At 46.8% G+C, this 17,019-nt stretch overlaps 1 protein-coding gene across 3 annotated transcripts in view; it reads left to right on the top strand.

The window, feature by feature from the left end:
• The first annotated feature begins 320 nt into the window (after window positions 1-320).
• The window catches only part of GRK7 (G protein-coupled receptor kinase 7), a 33,113-nt gene continuing 16,414 nt past the window's right edge, over window positions 321-17,019 (top strand). For all 3 annotated transcript variants that reach the window (XR_013549840.2, XM_060638828.3, XM_060638827.3), the window contains exons 1-2: window positions 321-1,938; window positions 3,271-3,708. Coding sequence is in view for 2 of the 3 variants with exons in the window: in XM_060638828.3 (XP_060494811.1) it covers window positions 1,327-1,938; window positions 3,271-3,708 (1,050 nt within the window). In the remaining variant the exon portion in view is untranslated. The remainder of the gene's footprint in view (window positions 1,939-3,270; window positions 3,709-17,019) is intronic.

Here is a 17,019-nt window from a genome sequence, read left to right as displayed (position 1 = left end):
GAGGTGGTCATGATGATGTTTGGACAGAGTGTGTGCTAGAAGTTGTTTGTTTGGAAAAAGATTGACCAGCTTCCCCCCGCCCCCCCCCCCACCCCCCTCCTCTCTCTCTCTCGCTCCGATCTCGCTCTCGCTCTCGCTCTCTTTCCCTTTTAAACACTCTGGCATAATACTGAATGACTTTGTTTTTAAGCTGCCTTAGCCTTGCTTTGTGAAGAAAAAGCCTGAGTACTCTTTCCCTGTAGGACACAAGTGTTATTTTTGGAGCAGAGGTTCTTAGCCTGATCTCTGTCTAAACCAATTTCTGTTCTTTGTGAGGTCGTGGTCTGGGGCGGCTCTGAGCGATCTCCGTGGAGGGAAGCTTCCTGGCTTCGTGAGGGAGTATTGGCAAAGATGTCAAGGGGCCACGCCTGAAACTGCGCTGCTCTGGGTCTCAACACAGAAGAGGCTCGTTCACATTCGGATTCCACTCATTAGATTGTGCGCTTGGAACAGTTACAACCACATGTGGTGAAGTGGTGTTCTTTTTCTGCTTATGTCACTTCATGGGATGTTTTGGGCCAAGATGACCCCCCCCCCTTTTTTTTTTAACCCAGTACTTTAAGTCTCAGACTCCTGGGAAGTAGGAAAGCCATAACTGGATGATCTCTGCGGACTGTTCGGGGTGCAACTGACTGTGGGAAAGCCACGGTCCACTCTGAGGGCCGCAACATGAGTCCCCGAGGGCCTCTGGGAACATGTCTCAGGACTCAAAGTTCAGAGCATCCCCTTCTGTAACCTGCTCTGTGTTGGGCTGCTAGACACAGAAGAAAACCTCCCCTACCCCTCACAGTTCCTCTACCTGACTGACCTGGCTTTCCTGGGAGTTTACCTAGCTTGAGCCTGGAAGGAAATGTGTAAAATTAGAAGGAGTTTAATAAAATAATGCTGTCAGCAACAAATAGTATACCACCTTATAATGACTCCTTTCCTTTGGAAAGTGGTAACTGTGTATTCAGGGAGCGGGTATGTCTGGAAAATGTCCCCACGATGAACAAGTGGCCTTCACAGGTGTTTCTGGCTGCTTTCCTCTTGGTGGATGGGAGCATGACCTGTGATGTGCCCTTCTCTGGCCGGCTATACATAGCCAGCAAAGCTTCTTACAAGAGAAACCTCTTTCTGTACCCTCCGCCAGTGCTACCCGTGGACTAGAAGACTCCCTGTAAATCCTCTGGAAGCTACTGAACCTTGCAAGGGAAACCATCCAGCTGGCCCCCAGACGTACTGAGTCCCCACTGCAGCCGTCCATCCTTCCTTTTCTTTTCCTGGGAGCACACCTTGTGCTCAGCCATGGTCGACATGGGGGGCCTGGACAACCTGATTGCCAACACAGCCTACCTGCAGGCCCGGAAGACCTTGGATGGAGACAGCAAGGAGCTGCAGAGGCGACGCCGGAGTCTGGTGCTGCCCGGGCCACAGTCCTGCACCCAGCTCCGCCAGTCCCTGCCCCAGGACTTCAACAACCTGTGTGAGCAGCAGCCCATTGGCCGCCGCCTCTTCCGGGACTTCCTAGCCACAGTGCCCCCATACCAAGAGGCCGTGGCCTTCCTTGAGGAGGTGCAGAGTTGGGAGCTGGCTGAGGAGGGTCCTGTCAAGGGCAGCATGCTGCAGGGGCTAGTGGCCACTTGTGTGGCTGCTTCTGCTCCAGGGCACCCACATCCCTTCCTCAGCCCAGCTCTGGCCACCAAGTGCCAAGCAGCCACCACCAAGGAAGATCAGATAGCCCTGGTGGTACAGGCCAAGGCTGAGGTCATGGCCTTCTTGCAGGACCAGCCCTTCCGGGATTTCCTGGCCAGCCCCTTCTATGACAAGTTTCTGCAGTGGAAGGTCTTTGAGATGCAACCGGTGTCGGACAAGTACTTCGATGAGTTCCGAGTTCTGGGGAAAGGTGGTTTTGGGGAGGTAAGTGTCTCAGAATGGCTGGGCTGGAAGGTGAAGTACACAGCATAAAAGGATTTGGTTTTGCGTTAACAACAACAACAAAAAAACCTCAAGAGGACCTACTTAGAACTGATTTCAGTGCCGCCTGTGGAGAATTCCTAACTGGCTCCCACATCTTTTTTCTGGCCACCATGTGAAATAAAATGAGAGTGGGTTGGGAAAGACAAACAAAATGTGGAGTTGGCCAAGAATCTTTATGATGGGGTCTATGCCAGGAGCACACTGAAGTGCCCCCCAGACACGAGAATGATAGCAGCACACGACCACGGGAGCTCTCCGTTTCCCTTAATTGTGGTAATGGACTTGATTTGAGAAAACTTCAGGTATCTGAGAAAACATTCATCTTGAAGTAAAGTTGAGAATCAATTTTATACCACTGCCATGATCAGCTCTTTATCTTTCTAACTAGAAAAACATTTTTTGAGGTAAAATTCACGTAACATAAAATTAACCAGTAGCCATTTCAGTGGCATTGAATACATGCATCATAGTGTTGTGTAACCATCACCTCTATGTAGTTCCAAGACATTTTCATCACCCTTGTACCCATTAACAGTTACTCCCCAGTTCCGTCCCCACAGTCCCTGGCGACCACTGGTCTGCTCTCTGTCTCCATGGATTTGCCTACCCTGATGTTTCATCTAAATGGAATCACACAATATGTGACCTTTAGAATCTGGCTTCTTTCACCGAGTATAGTGTTTTGGAAGTTCACTAATGTTGCAGATATATTAGTACTTTATTCCTTCTTACGGGTGAATATTCTATTGTGTGGGTAGACTACATGTCACTTACCCATTCATCTGTTATTGGGCACTTGGGTTTTTATGCCTTTTGGCTACTGTGAACAGTGCTGCTGCGAACGTTCATGTACATGTATTTTAATACCTGTTTTCATTTCTCTTGTGTATATGCCCAGGAGTGGAATGGCTGGGTCATGTGGCAATTCTATGTTTAACTTTTTGGGGAACCACCAAAATCTTCCACGTTTTATGTTCCCACCAGCAATGCACAAAGGTTCCAGTTTTTCCACATCCTTGCTAACACATGCTATTTTCCCTTTCTTTTTCATTATGGCCCCCCTAATGGGTGGAGGGTGCAGAGTACCTCATTGTGGTCCTAGCTCTTTCTTGAAGAACCCCTATTGCTTTTGGCTTCTCTTTTCTCAGAAGCCTGCCATCTTTTCACCTCACCTGATTTCTGCCCTTTCATCCCCTGTATCAACCTTGCTGTCTTCTCCCATTAGTGCTTCTTACTTCTACCTCATCCTCTTCCTTTCTTTCTCTCTCTAAGGTATGTGCTGTCCAGGTGAGAAACACTGGTAAGATGTATGCCTGTAAGAAACTGGACAAGAAGCGGCTGAAGAAGAAAAATGGTGAGAAAATGGCTCTTTCAGAAAAGGAAATCTTGGAAAAGGTCAGCAGTCCTTTCATCGTCTCTCTGGCCTATGCCTTTGAAACCAAGTCCCATCTCTGCCTGGTCATGAGCCTGATGAATGGGGGAGACCTCAAGTTCCACATCTACAGTGTGGGTACACGGGGCCTGGACATGAGCAGGGTGGTCTTCTACTCGGCCCAGATGACCTGTGGAGTGCTGCACCTCCACTCACTCGGTATTGTCTACCGGGACATGAAGCCGGAGAATGTGCTTCTGGATGACCTCGGCAACTGCAGGCTGTCTGACCTAGGGCTGGCCGTGCAGATCCAGGATGACAAGCCTGTCACACAGAGGGTGAGTGGCTCTCCCTTGGTCCCAAGGGTGGGGTACAGAGTTGGAGAGAAGGGGAGAGGGCTGATCTATTCCCAGGGCAAACGGAGTGTTGGACATAATTCTTCTAATTTCCTTCTCCCTAAAGCCCTTATGTTGTCATCTTGCCTTAAGTGGAGTGATGTAAGAGGATTAGCTTAACTGGTTATTTGGGGGTTACTTTGCTCTCCTTTCCTGGCAGGCACAGGGAGCTTTCTTTGTGAGTTGGAAATGGTCTGTGTTTTCATGGTGAGATGGAAAGAGCTGAATCCATAGTCGGCATGTAGTATGTTCCACCAATGACCACCTCCCTGGTGCTACATTCCTGAGTCCATAAAACCTCGGTTTCCTCCTCTAGAAAATTTTAGGGGCTGGGTCCTAAAATTCCAGGAACCTAGGAGGTAAATTTTAATAGGATAAGAAAAAGAAGAAACCCTAACACTTAGCACATTAAAGTAAATATCTCCTTTCCCGTTGAGTGTGGATGGGGGAATGTTTTACTTTGGATACAGATGAAATTCTGAATGAAAATTTGTAGCAGAGAACAAAGGCAACTAGTTTGTTTTGATCAGTTTGTTTCAAAGTGGCTTGCAGAGAATTCTTTGATTAAAAGGGTATTAATTCTTTGATTAAGCAATTATGTTAAGTAAACAATACAAAATCTCTGGGATTCTGACAGGTCTTTACCTTTGAGTTTCTGTGCACAAAGGTGGGAGACAAGGGCCCAAATCAGGTTCTTAAACATTCACTTGAAACTTTGTTTTTGTACAGTTTCCAGCTTACAAGGCAGCGAGGACAATCAGCCAAGGAAGTGAGAAAAATCATGGCAAGTTTGGGAAAGTGCAGGTGATTTTATGTGGCTGTAACATAAGGGATTTTGACAAGATGTGTAGGGCTCAGATCATGCAAGGTCATTGAATACTTTCTTATGGGGGTTGAGGAGCCCTTGAAGGGTTTTAACAAGGGGAATGACGTGAGTAGATTCACATTTTTAGAAGACTAACTTGGATTATAGATGGGAGGCAGAGGACCTAGTTAGGAGGGATTGAAGACAGTAGGATTGAAGAAGTGGGAATAGATTGGCACCATTGGAAAGAGACCTGCTGGGACATTAGGACCAGCTGGGTATGAAGGCAAAGAAGAGGGAGGGTCTCTAGCTCCAATGACTGCTTAGAGGAGTAAAACTGTTGGAAAGCTGGCAAGTTCAGCGGTGATTGTGTTGTATATGTGACAGGCAGGTCCAGATGTTCCTTGGGCATTTAGACCTATAGGTCTGGTACTGTGGAGAAAGGTCTGGGCTAGATACTGGGATTTGGAGTCATCGTGACTTGGGCAGCATCCAAGAGGAGAGGAGCAAGGATAGAAGCTGAGGAACATGAACATGTAGGGGATGTGGAAGAGGAGCCTTGAAGAGGTTAAATAAGTAGGTTGAGGGGTAGGAGTGGCATAGTCATGGGAGCTGTATCAGTTAAGGGTTGATCTCGGCAGCATATCATAGAAAACCCAAATAGCAGTGAATTAAACAAGACAGGGCTTTTTTTTCCTTATGTAACAAGTAGTGTGGAGATTAGTGGTGCTGGCATTAATTCCACAGCTGCAGGATGATGAGATCGACATCTCTGAGATTTTGGTCCTTTCCATGCTCCAAAACCGTCTGAATTTGGAAGAGAATCCTGAGCACCAGATAAGACAGTCTACCAGACATCTTGACTTTGGTCTTGTAAGATCATAATCAAAGAATCTTGCTATGCTGTGCCCAGACTTCTGACCTGAACTATGAACTAATAAAGGAAGGTAACTGGGGGAAAGATTTTTATATGATAGCATCAAAATGAATAAAGAATATTAGCAAGGTGCTAATTGTTAGCACATTGTTAGACATTGTTAGACTAACAATTGTTAGACATTGTTAGAAGGACAATGTTGTCCTTTCTAATAGGGCTCAGAATGTGTACCATCTATCATAATAGAACGTGAGGCTGTAACAGAATTTGAAACTCTGGACTTGATTCTTCCAAGTGGGTAACTCTTCCCTAGGTAGGAGCTAGGCATCCTTGGAAGGGCGCAGTCCCTTTAAGCCTATTGGGGGACACTAGGTAAAGCACTTTGGACATTGCTGTATAGGCAATAGGGAGCCATTGAAGGTTTTTCAACAAGAAAGTGGCATGACCAGAGTGACCCTTTAGGAAGATGCTTTGGACACTATGTAAGATGAATTAAAGGAAAAAGAGACTGGGTTTGGGTCCCCACAAGCAGCAACTAGAAGGATCTACACAGGAGGTAATGAAGGTTGAGGAAAGGCTTTGGGCTCTGAGTAGTCATATGCCCAGAGTTCAGCAGCCCCTGGCCTCTCACCTAGGCTTCATCAAGACCCATATCTGGACTGACTTCTCTTAAAATGTGGTTGTCATCAGTGGACGGGATGAGGTGAGCACAGAACCACTCCTAAAATGTGGTGACAGAGGGAGACACCCCAGGGAAGAAAGACACAGGTGTCTCCACTCAGGTGTGAGAAAGGCCAAGGCAGACACCCCGGGAGAGGCAGGGATGTTTAAGAGTGCTGGCTTGGGAGGCATAAAACCTGGATCCCTGTCCCAGCTGTGTCACGGAGTTACCGTCTGCCATTTTAGGCAGGCCTAAGGGCCTCCTTCGTCTCCCAAGTTTTATGAGTCTGTGAGATAAGTCTTTGAATTATTTGGAGGAAAAGAATTGTAAATTCAAAAGATTAATGTATGGAATAGTTACTATGATTTATGGGACTATCAGTCAGGGTTCTTATGGAACAAAGTGAAGTTACTTAAGAAATGAAATTAATAGTTTTCATAACTAAGAAGCTCAGAAGACTGGCCTGGTCCAGGTGCCTGAGCAGTGTCCCTGGGGATCTCTCCCTCTGTTTCCCCACACTGCTGTCCTTCACGTTAGCCTCACTCTCACTCGGGTGATCCCCACATAGAGGCCGTCTTCATACATACCCTACCAACTGAGCAACCCCATGGACAAAACACTTCTTTAAGAAAAATTCCTTCACATTTCCCAGTGAAGACTCTCAATGGACAACTTAGGTCACATGTCCAAGCACAACCAATTCTACTGGCCAGGATGCAATCACTGCTATTCCCAGGAGCCGGGGAGAAGGTCTGTCCTATCTAAACATGAGAATGTGTTCTCCAAAGGAAAATCAGGATGGAAAAGAATGAGAAATGGATGTCAGCTAAGCAAAAAGCAGTAGATGTCCCTAATAACTGCTGTTACCTCCGTGGTTTGAAAAGTTTGAAAGACTTCTGACCCCTTAATCAAGGGATGATGGGACCCTCATAGAAGATTCTATGAGGTAGGAATATTAATAGCTCCATTTTACAGATGGAGAAATTGAGATTCAGACAGGTTAAGTTACCCACTCAAAGTCGCATTGCTGATATGTGACACGAATCTGGGTACATCAGATTCGAGGGCACTTACAGATTTTGGTTTTGGTTTTGATTTTGAGACAGAGAGAGACAGCATGCACATGCATGTTGTGTACACACGTGAGTTGGGGAGAGGGGCCGAGGAAGAGGGCGAGAGAGAATCTTAAGCAGGCTCCACACTCAGCACAGAGCCTGACGCAGGCTCGGTTTCACAACAGTGAGATCAAAATCTGAGCCAAAATCAAGAATTGAATGCTTAACCGACTGAGCCACTCAGGCGCCCACCAGGGCACTTACAGTTTCGTTTCTACTCTGTTAAATTCACACAGAGGGCAGGACATAGAGCCTATGGTTTTTAATACTATGAAAGGCTTTCTCTCAGTAAACCTCAGAATAAGTACATGTGATGACATTAGCATATCTTCCTCAGCCTGGTCTGATGTGGATACCAACCACAAATCTACTTGAACTCCCGGAGTGAAGACTTCAAAAAGGAGCACCCCCACCTACACAGGGAATGATGTGACTAATGTCTCAGAGTCAGCCTCCCACACATAGGCACAATATAACTAAACATGATCCCAGCCACTGTCTGTGTGCATTTTTAATAAGTGTGATAAGCACTCCTGCCTGTTCTCAGCTGACATCTACATGCATACAATAAAACTAATTCATATCACTTTTTTAGGGACTTCAGGAAAATATAATAGGAAAATTGGGCAGTGGGACTCATGCGGAGAGACTTTCAGTTTCTGAATTCTATGTGGAGAACAGTGGCCTTCATATTTTATGGAACATGAGTCTTTAAGACTTGCTCTTTTGGCAGGAATGGGAAGGAATGAAATTAGAACAGTGACCAAAAACCTTTTGACACATCTGGTTACCTTGTCCTGCTCTGACATTTCTGACCAACTCCTCATATTCAGGGGGATCATGGGTGACAGAGGTTGGGCATTATATTTATTTTGAAGTCTCTTTTGTCCCAAATACAATGCTAGAGACACACTGGATAAGTGATTTAAAAAAAAATTTTATGCTTATTTACTTTTGAGAGCGAGAGAGAGAGAGAGAGAGCACGAGCAGGGGAGGAACAGAAACACAGAATCCAAAGCAGGCTTCAGGCTCTGAACTGTCAGCTCAGAGCCCGACGCAGGGCTCAAACCCATGAGCTGCGAGATCATGGCCTGAGCCAAAGTCAAATGCTTAACTGACTGAGCCACCCAGGTGCCCCTGAATAAGGGAGTTTTAAAAGATCTCAGAATGTGTTTCATCAAAATTAACACCCACAGGGGTGCCTGGGTGGCTCAGTCGGTGGAGCGTCTGACTTCAGCTCAGGTCATGATCTCACGGTTTGAGAGTTCGAACCCCACATCCAGCTCACTGCTGTCAGCACAGAGCCCACTTTGGATCCTCTGTTCCCCTCTCTCTGCCCCTCACCTGCTTGCACTCTCTCACAAATAAATAAACATTAAAAAAAATTAACACCTACATACCTCACAATCATTATGACCCTGCTCCAAAATTTTTTCTCTTTGAGAATTTACGTCTGAGAAACAGTGTAAGAGCCTTACAGGAGAGGAATTCTGGTGATTTCTTGGTCACACATTGGTCTCCACCAAAATTACAACCACTATCATTAACTAAATTAATTCCTAGTAATTTTTGATCACTACCAGAACTTCAAATCCATTTTCAAAGTATTTACCACTGTTGAAAGGCATTCAGAAAATTTGTTATAGTCTTAGAATTATTTTTAACATCCCTTCATTCAAAAGGCAGTCATTCATTCACTCACTCCTTCATTCAACATATATGTACCAGCATTTCCCACATACCAGGACTGTGCTAAACCTAAGAGATAGAATGATGAGCAAAAAGTGGACATGATTTCCTGCCCTCATGGAACTTAGTCTAGTGGGGAAGATAGAACTTAATAATTACTCACAGGAATGTAAAATTTCAATTATGACAAATGCTGTGAAGATGTGGTACATGGGGATCTCCAAGGAGGATTTGACTTAACACGTGAGAGGCAGAGAGTTAACCATAAGAGAAATACAACGTAACTTGATATCAGAGGGACAGATAGGTATTCACACAGCAAAGTCCTAGGAGAGTGTCTTGGGCTGGGTTTCCTGGAAACAGACTCAGAGACCCATTTCCATGTGGAAGACTTATTAAGGTGCATTCTCAGGAGATGTATGCATGAAGAAGGCAGGACTTAGCAGAGGGAGAAGCTGACCCACAATGAAGTGGAAGGAACTAAGACCTCAGTCAATCCTTCAACAAGCTCTTGAGTTGGGATGGCCCTTCAGAGGCCGTACCTTTTAGGGATCCCTTAAAGGGCCCGTCAGTGACCTTGGGCTGCTGCTACAGGGGGCAGCTTGGGGCTAGGCAGTTGCCTGGGGTGGAGGGCAGTTCCCAGGGTGAGGTGCAGCTGTGAGCCATCAGCAGTCAATGCTCCTAGCGAGGGCTGGCCATATAAGTTCCAAGCTTCTTGCAAATTGCTAACGGAGGACCCTCGTTCAAATATCAGCAAAAAGCTTTCTCCTGTCTTGCATGATCAATCTTTCAACAAGTCATGGTGGTTTTTTATTTGCTATTCAGTGTCACATTCCCTCAGGCTTGGAGAGATAGGAGTGAGGGAAGACCCTCCTAGGCCTCAGGGCCCCACCCACTAGCTGGGCCTGAGGAAGCATGTGCCTGACCCCAACCCTGAACCCAATGCTGCACCTGAGTCCAGGCCTCCACAGGGGCAGGGACTCACAACAGTTGCTGAGCAGAGACAGTGGAGGAGACAACCAGGAGCCCACGACTGGGAGGCAGAAATGTGGCAGGAGACAGGACTGTGTGTGAGCCAGGCTGCATGCCGCAGGCACATGCTTCATTGTCTCATTGGACTTAATTTACAAGATAAAGATTCAATAATGGGTCAAGACAGTCTCTGTACAACTTTTAACCCTAGCACTGGGCTGCTGCTGGGCACAGGACAGCATTGGAGGCTGGCCTTGATCCCAGGAGGAGTGGAGGCCACACCTGAAGAGGGTATCTGGCCAAAGTACCATGGTCTCCACTCCACGTCGGATCGCCAGTGCAAGGGACCTGTTGCTTTTTGGGAAATAAAAGGAAGCCAAGAAAGGAAAAGGACAAAGCAAGAGGAAATGTGGTTCAGATGAAGCCGGAGAGGTGTCAAGGGCCACACCAAACCTGGCATTACAGGCCATGTTAAGGACTCCAGTTTTTTGCTTAAGAGTATCAGAAAGGAGGTACCTGGGTGGTTCTGTCAGTTGAGCAGTTGAGTGTGTATCTCTTGATCTCAGCTCAGGGCTTGATCTCAGAGTCCTGGGTTCAAGCCCCATGTTGGGCTCCATGCTGGGTGTGAAGCCTACTGAAAAAAAAAAAGTATCAGTAAGTCTTTGAAAGGATTTAATCAAGGGAACAAAATACTTAGATTTCTGTTTTGAAAAAATTAGTCTGGGGGCACCTGGGTGGTAAACGTCTGACTTTGGCTCAGGTCATGATCTCATAGTTTGTGAGTTCGAGCCCCAGGTGGGGCTCTGTGCTGACAGCGTGCAGCCTACTTTGGATTCTCACTCTCTCCCTCTCTGTGCCCCTCCCCAACTCAACTCTCTTTCTCAAAAGTAAACATTTAAGAAAGGAAGGAAGGAAGGAAGGAAGGAAGGAAGAAAGAAAAGGGAAAGAAAAGAAAAGAGAAGAAAAGAAAAAAGAAAAGAAGAGAAAAGAGAAAAGAAAAGAAAAAAGGAAATTAGTCTGAAGTAAGAACCGACCAGAGGGGATTCAGGTGGATTATGATCATTTGTAATCCAGGTGAGAGAAGGTAGCAGCTCAGATCTCAGAGCAGCTCTGGTGGAGCCAGAGCACAATGGATGAACTGGGAAGAGATTTCAGAATGAATAGGCCTCAGTGATTTGGAAAAGGCGTAAGGGAAAGAGGGGTGTCAGGGGTGATTTATAAGTAAGGTTGTATCACAGGTACAGACTTGGACCCTGAGTATAGGGAACCAGGCACACAAATGCTTGCCTTCCTAAAGCCCCAGGACAGGGAGGAGACTGACAAGTAAAAGGGCAGTTCTCACTGCCCGACTGTCAGTCGGGTGCCTGACATTGGATTGTGGTGTCGGGAAGGGCTTCCAGGAGGTGATGACAACTGAGTTGAGACTTAAAGGCAAGCAAGCTAGGCAGGTGAGGAGGAAGGGTAAAGGCTGGGCAAAGGAGTCCTCAACTGAGGGCAATTCTGGCCCCCAAGGGACTTTTGGCAATCCTTACAGTCATTTTGGTTGTCGTGATGGGGGAAGTGCTACTGGCATCTGGTGGGTAGAGGCCAAGGATCCTGCTAAACATCCTATAGTGCACAGCGCAGCCCTCACCACAAAGAATGATCTGGCCCACAATGTCTGTGCTGTCACAGTTGAAAAATCCTGCCGAGCTAAAGGCCTGAACAAGAGGCCCGGGGCTCAGGCACAGAACGACTCTGCAGCTGCCCAGAGTGTGGAGTCACTGGGTGGGAAGGGTGCAGAGAGTACAACTGGAGAGTATAGCAGATGTCAGGCCCTCGGGGGCTGGAGGAGTCAGGCAAGGGCATTTGAACTCAGGGCCTAGGGTGCTGGGAGCCATTGAAAGCTTTCAGGCAGGAAAATGACAAAGCAGGCTTGGAAGGACACTCAGGAAGAGAGAGTTGGGATGGCAGTAAATAGGAGGACCTGGGAACTGGAGGACACTGGAGACACATTGTCCAGTGAGTTGTGGAAGTGAGGAAAGAGAGCCAGGAGGTCTGCAGGGGCGGCAGGAGGGGACTGTCATGCGGGGAACCAAAAAGTTGCATCATGGAAGTTGATGTGGACACGTGTTGGCAGCCCAGAGGATCCATTCAGATCAGGTGCAGCTGATGAAATATGATCCTCAGCGTCAACCAGATGGAAGGGGTATGTGTGTCAGTCCTGGTTCTGACACTTACCGTGGCTGCGGTGCACAGACTGACCCCTCACGTGGGGCACTCGGCCATAGGGATGCTGAGGACTGAGGGCCAACCCAAGCTGTGCAGGGTGCCTTCTTGTAATTGGCACAGACATGCACTTAGGCTGGCTTAGCCCTGCACTTGACCCCAGGCTGTCTGCCTCTTAAGCTTAATGATAAGATTAAGAAACAAGGTAGATAAAAGCCTAGCAAAGGGTAAACCTTTAGTAGGCACTCAAGAAATGATTGTTCTGATTATCCTACCAGAAGCCAAATACCAGACCGTCACAGTTCCTTCTGTTGCATTGTTTGTGCCCCACCTGTTGGCACTGGGCTTCTCAGGTGACCTCTGTACCTGTGCTTTGTTCTCTGAGAGGCACAGGGAGCCAGCAGGACTATGGGGCCGCAGCAGGTGCAGTGGGGCAGGGGCACGCAGCTCCCCTGTAGACTGAGCCCATCAGGCATGTAGTTGCCTTGCTTCCTCACAGTCACATGGTACTCACTTGTGGTTTCATTCTGAGCATCTTAGGGACACCATGGAAAATGGGCCTCAGCCCTCTGCCGGAGAGATCCACTAGGGAACGTGGAGCCACCGAAGAACACACTCCAGTGGAAGAATCGCGACTATCGATCTCTGCCCGTGTGCCAGGCCCTGAATTTCAATCTGATGTAGTCTCAGAGGTTTTGGAGTCTTTCTTCTTGGGTGGCTGTCCTGCCTGAGACAACCGGAACCCAGGCTTGGTGACCGTGGTCTCTAACACCTGTTAAGCCTCTGCTCTGTGCCAGGCTTTTGGGAGGTATTCAGTAGGTCTTAGCGCTTTAATCCTCATCACAGTCCTATGAAGTAAGAGCTGTGAGGCAGGGGGTGACCAGTAAGTGAGAGAGCTGGAATCCGAACCACAGCAGAATGACACCAGGCTGTACAGCTGTGGAAAGCATTATTGCAGAAACCTCTCTTTTGGATCCCCTGCAGGGGCTCTCTGAAATAGGTGTCCTCCCTCGGCTGTCACAAAAAGCAGGAAGCCACCTCCGGTGAGGCTCCTGCTGCCCACCTAGGAAGTGGCCAGCAGAAAGCAGACCAGGTGCAAGAGCAGGCACTCTGGAGGCTGCAGCCTGGGGCTGAGCACGCAGGCGGAGCCTCGGAGCTAAATCCCCTGGGGTCTCAGGCCGCATTCCTCTGAGGTCTGCAAAGGCCACCGCTTAAAGGCGCAGAGGAGCAGCTGGGAACGAGAACAAAGCGGCCAGGCCCCCCTCGGAGGAAGGAAGGAGAGAGCCCCAGGAAACAGCTGATAGCGCTAAGCTCAGCTTGTTTTTTTCCTCTGCTCAACAGTTCTCCTGCCACGGCAAACAAAAGATGTACATTCTGATTCCCTCTTCTGTTTGGATTGTGCTGTCGAGTGGATCTGGTTTGTGATGAGCTGGGGTTGGGGGGGGTTGGAAGAAGCATCCCGGGCAGTTTCTTTCTCCGCTGGTCAGTTTGCTGGGCCACCACCGACAAACCCAGAGAGCTTCCTTTTCTGCATATTTCTCCCCACCCAGTCATCAACTCCAGTCTGGCCTGGTCGCACCAGGGGCACGACGCTGGCATTTCTTCTAACGATGGAATTTAAGCTTGCCAACTTTTCAGATTCAGTGGGAGCTGGAGGTTTACTGGTGACTTTGACCTGGAAGGACCTGCACGTACACAAGCATACTTGCACACACACCCTTTTTTTATGGATACACAGAACTATTAAGTTGTGAACTGTGCCCTCTCAGTCCCATTGAAAGTCCCCTCCCTGTTCTCAGCTCTGCCAGGGTCATAGTCCACTGCTGTCCAGAGCCACATTGGGACTGCCCAGCCTGGCCCTGCCACTCAGCTCCCATGGGCCCAAGGGTAAGAGTGAGGACAGCTACAGGGGCATCTGCGCAGGTCCTGACAGGCTGGCTCTGATCCTGATCTGAGACTAGCGTGTGCACCTCCCTCCAACTTTCAACACCTGTAGGTGTCAGGAGGTCCTGATGGGCCTAAGCAGTACACATGTGTTGACTGTAGTAGATGCACTTCTTGCTGCCCCCTGGGGGGGGGGGGGTGGTGGAGTATAAAGGAGGCGTCATTACTGGCTTCCTAAACCCTGTGCGGTGTGATGCTTGATGCCCTGCCATGCTGGGGATATCTTGTTTTGCCTGACCAGGTCTTGACTATGTAGGTCCATCAAAAGGCATTGTAAAACCAAAAGAAAAAAAAAGGGAAGGGGGGAAGGAAGGAAACAAAACAAAAAACATACACAAAACCTCCACTAAGTGTTTTGTTGCTGCTGACACTTGGGTGATTCCTATAGCCCTGGCAATGGCAGTTCTGGTCACATGGACTGAAAGCGACTGTTTTGATGACACAGAGACTGATGTGCGGGGGCCCTTTGTAACTGCAGGAGTTAAACTAAGCTGTGAGAGGTCAGCATGGTTGGACCCTGCCCCATGCTGCTTGGCTAATTCTCTCCTCCCACCCCACTCTGAGGAGGCAGTTCACATGCAGAAGACAAATGGCATAAAGGGCAGGCAATTAATTTTTTCAGCTGGAGGCTGCGATGGAATTTGGGTGCTCAGAGTCTGGCGTGTGCCTCTAATTCCATTCTTCTCTGTGAAATACCTCCACTCCTCAAGGAGGTGGTGCCCTTCAAAATTCCATCACTGACATTTTCTGTCTTTAGGGCCAAGAGGTAAAGATAGTCCTGAAAACTATTTGGAATGCATCTCAAGCTGCCCTGCATGCTGTCCTGTGCTCCTTCCATTATACCAAGAGGCTGTAGTGCTGTGAGGATGGTGGGCGGACTCTTCATTTATTTCCCTGGGGAGGGAGCAAGATGGTCCTGGAGGATGGCTCAGGGTCTGGTCCCCACCTCCTAGCAGAGGTTGCTTGTGTGGAGCAGCCCAGCCAGCCTGATGAGCAGAGATACAGGGAAAGGATGAAGAAAGAGCTTGTTGGGGAAAGGGGAAGGGAAGCAGCTTAAGCAAGAATGGACCAAGATGAGGTCTTGGTCCTTGATAGATAGAGAGAGGGAACGAGACGACTCTAAGGGGAGCAGAGAAATCTGAAGGGAACTTGGAAGAGTTTGAAACAGCCAGCTTCCATAGAGGCAGTGCAATGTCGTGGTTCAGAGTGCAGACCTGTGTGTGAATCCTGGGTGGATGACCCCGGGTAAGATTTAAACCCTCTGTGGTTCTGTTTTCTAATCTGTAAAATGGGAGATAAAATAGTTTGTCTCATAGGTTTATCATAGAGATGAAACGAGAAATTCACGTAAAGCACTTGAGAAAATATTTAGCATGTAATAAGCACATAGTAAGTATTGTACATTATTTCCAATTTTCTCCCCAGCCTGTGTCTTACATCCTTTGTTTTAGGACAAGGCATGTTCTCTCCTTTCACCCTATACCTTCTACTGAGCAACCGATGTTTATCTGGTGTCCTGATTAGCTATTTTAATCCTTAAAGTCACTCACCTCTGAAATCTGCTAATTGGAAGGGGACCACACACAGAGCAAGCTCACAATCAGTATTGCTAAGTAGAATTTACCAATCACCACCATCTAAACTGCACTTGGATGTTGTTTGTAATCTTTCATCATGCCTCTCCAACCCCAGCAGAAGGGACTGAACCAGAGAGAAGCTGGACCCAGGAACATATAACTCAGCTGAGAGTTGTAGAGAGTGAAATACTTTGTACAGGGAGACCCTCCGTCCCCTCCACACCTTAGCTCCCAGAATGAGAGCAAGCAGGCTGACCCCTTTCAGGTGGGGTATTGGAGCATCTCTGGGGAAACTGAGCATGCTAACACAAAAGGTCTATGGATACTCACAGGTGGGTCCCCATTGAAATGGCTTGGCAGGATCACCCTATGGTGAAGCCCATCATTTGACAAGCTGCTTGTCAGCTTTAAACATGAATAGTCAAAGATCATTTATTATTTGAAAGAACCTTCCAAAATGAAAGACTATGCAAAAACCAACAGAAGAAAGAAGCTTATAGAGAGCAGAAACAATGCAATGAATAGAACATTTTTTTATTTATAATTAATATCATATGAGATTGAAGAGGAAATGCTGCATCCATGAAACAAGAACAAACGCTAGAAAACAAGAAACATTCAGAGAAGAAAAGGACATTTGGAAATAAAAAAAAATCATGAATAAGTTTGTAGAACAACATGGATAAATCTCAAAACATTATGTCAAAAAAAAAAAAAAAAGAAATCAGACACAAAAGAATACCTACAATTCCATTTACATGAAATCCAAGAACAGACAAAACTTATCTATGGTGACAGAAATCAGAAAGTGGTTGCCTGCAAAGTAGGGAGGAGAATGGACTAGAAAGAGACACAAGAGAACTTTCTGGGTGGATAAAAGTATTCTATATCTTGCTTGGGTGGTGCTTATATGGGTATATTCAATTATCAAAATTTATTTAACTGAACATCTACTATCTGCACATTTTTCTATGTTAATTGTATGTTAATAAAAAACATTTGCAGAAATGAAATTTCAGTAGAAGGATTAAGCCTCTAGATCTAGCTATTAATTTATAGGAAACACTAAGGATAGAGGAACATGTTAAATGATACCATAGGGATGCTATCAGCAAAATCTCACCTGGGATACTCTATAGTTTAGCCACTTTTTCTAACAAAAACTTTCAAAGGGCTGAGAGGCAGAGAGATGAGGTATTTATATATTCACAAAAATTTACAAGACATACCAAGCAATTACACTGTATTGACCTTATTTGTATAACAAACTATTTACAGGACAGGTTTACAGGACAAGTGGAGAATTGTAAGCATGTCCAGATTTTGATAATGATAAAGAATTATTGCTACTTTTAAAATGAGATAATGGTATTGTAGTGCTTTGGCATTGTTTGTTTTTTTAAGTG

The sequence above is a fragment of the Panthera onca genome, chromosome C2 (assembly GCF_046562875.1).
Source record: "Panthera onca isolate mPanOnc1 chromosome C2, mPanOnc1 haplotype 2, whole genome shotgun sequence".
NCBI classification, from domain to species: Eukaryota; Metazoa; Chordata; class Mammalia; order Carnivora; family Felidae; genus Panthera; species Panthera onca.
Note: the sequence above shows the minus strand (reverse complement) of the source record. Positions and strands in the feature narration are given on the sequence as shown.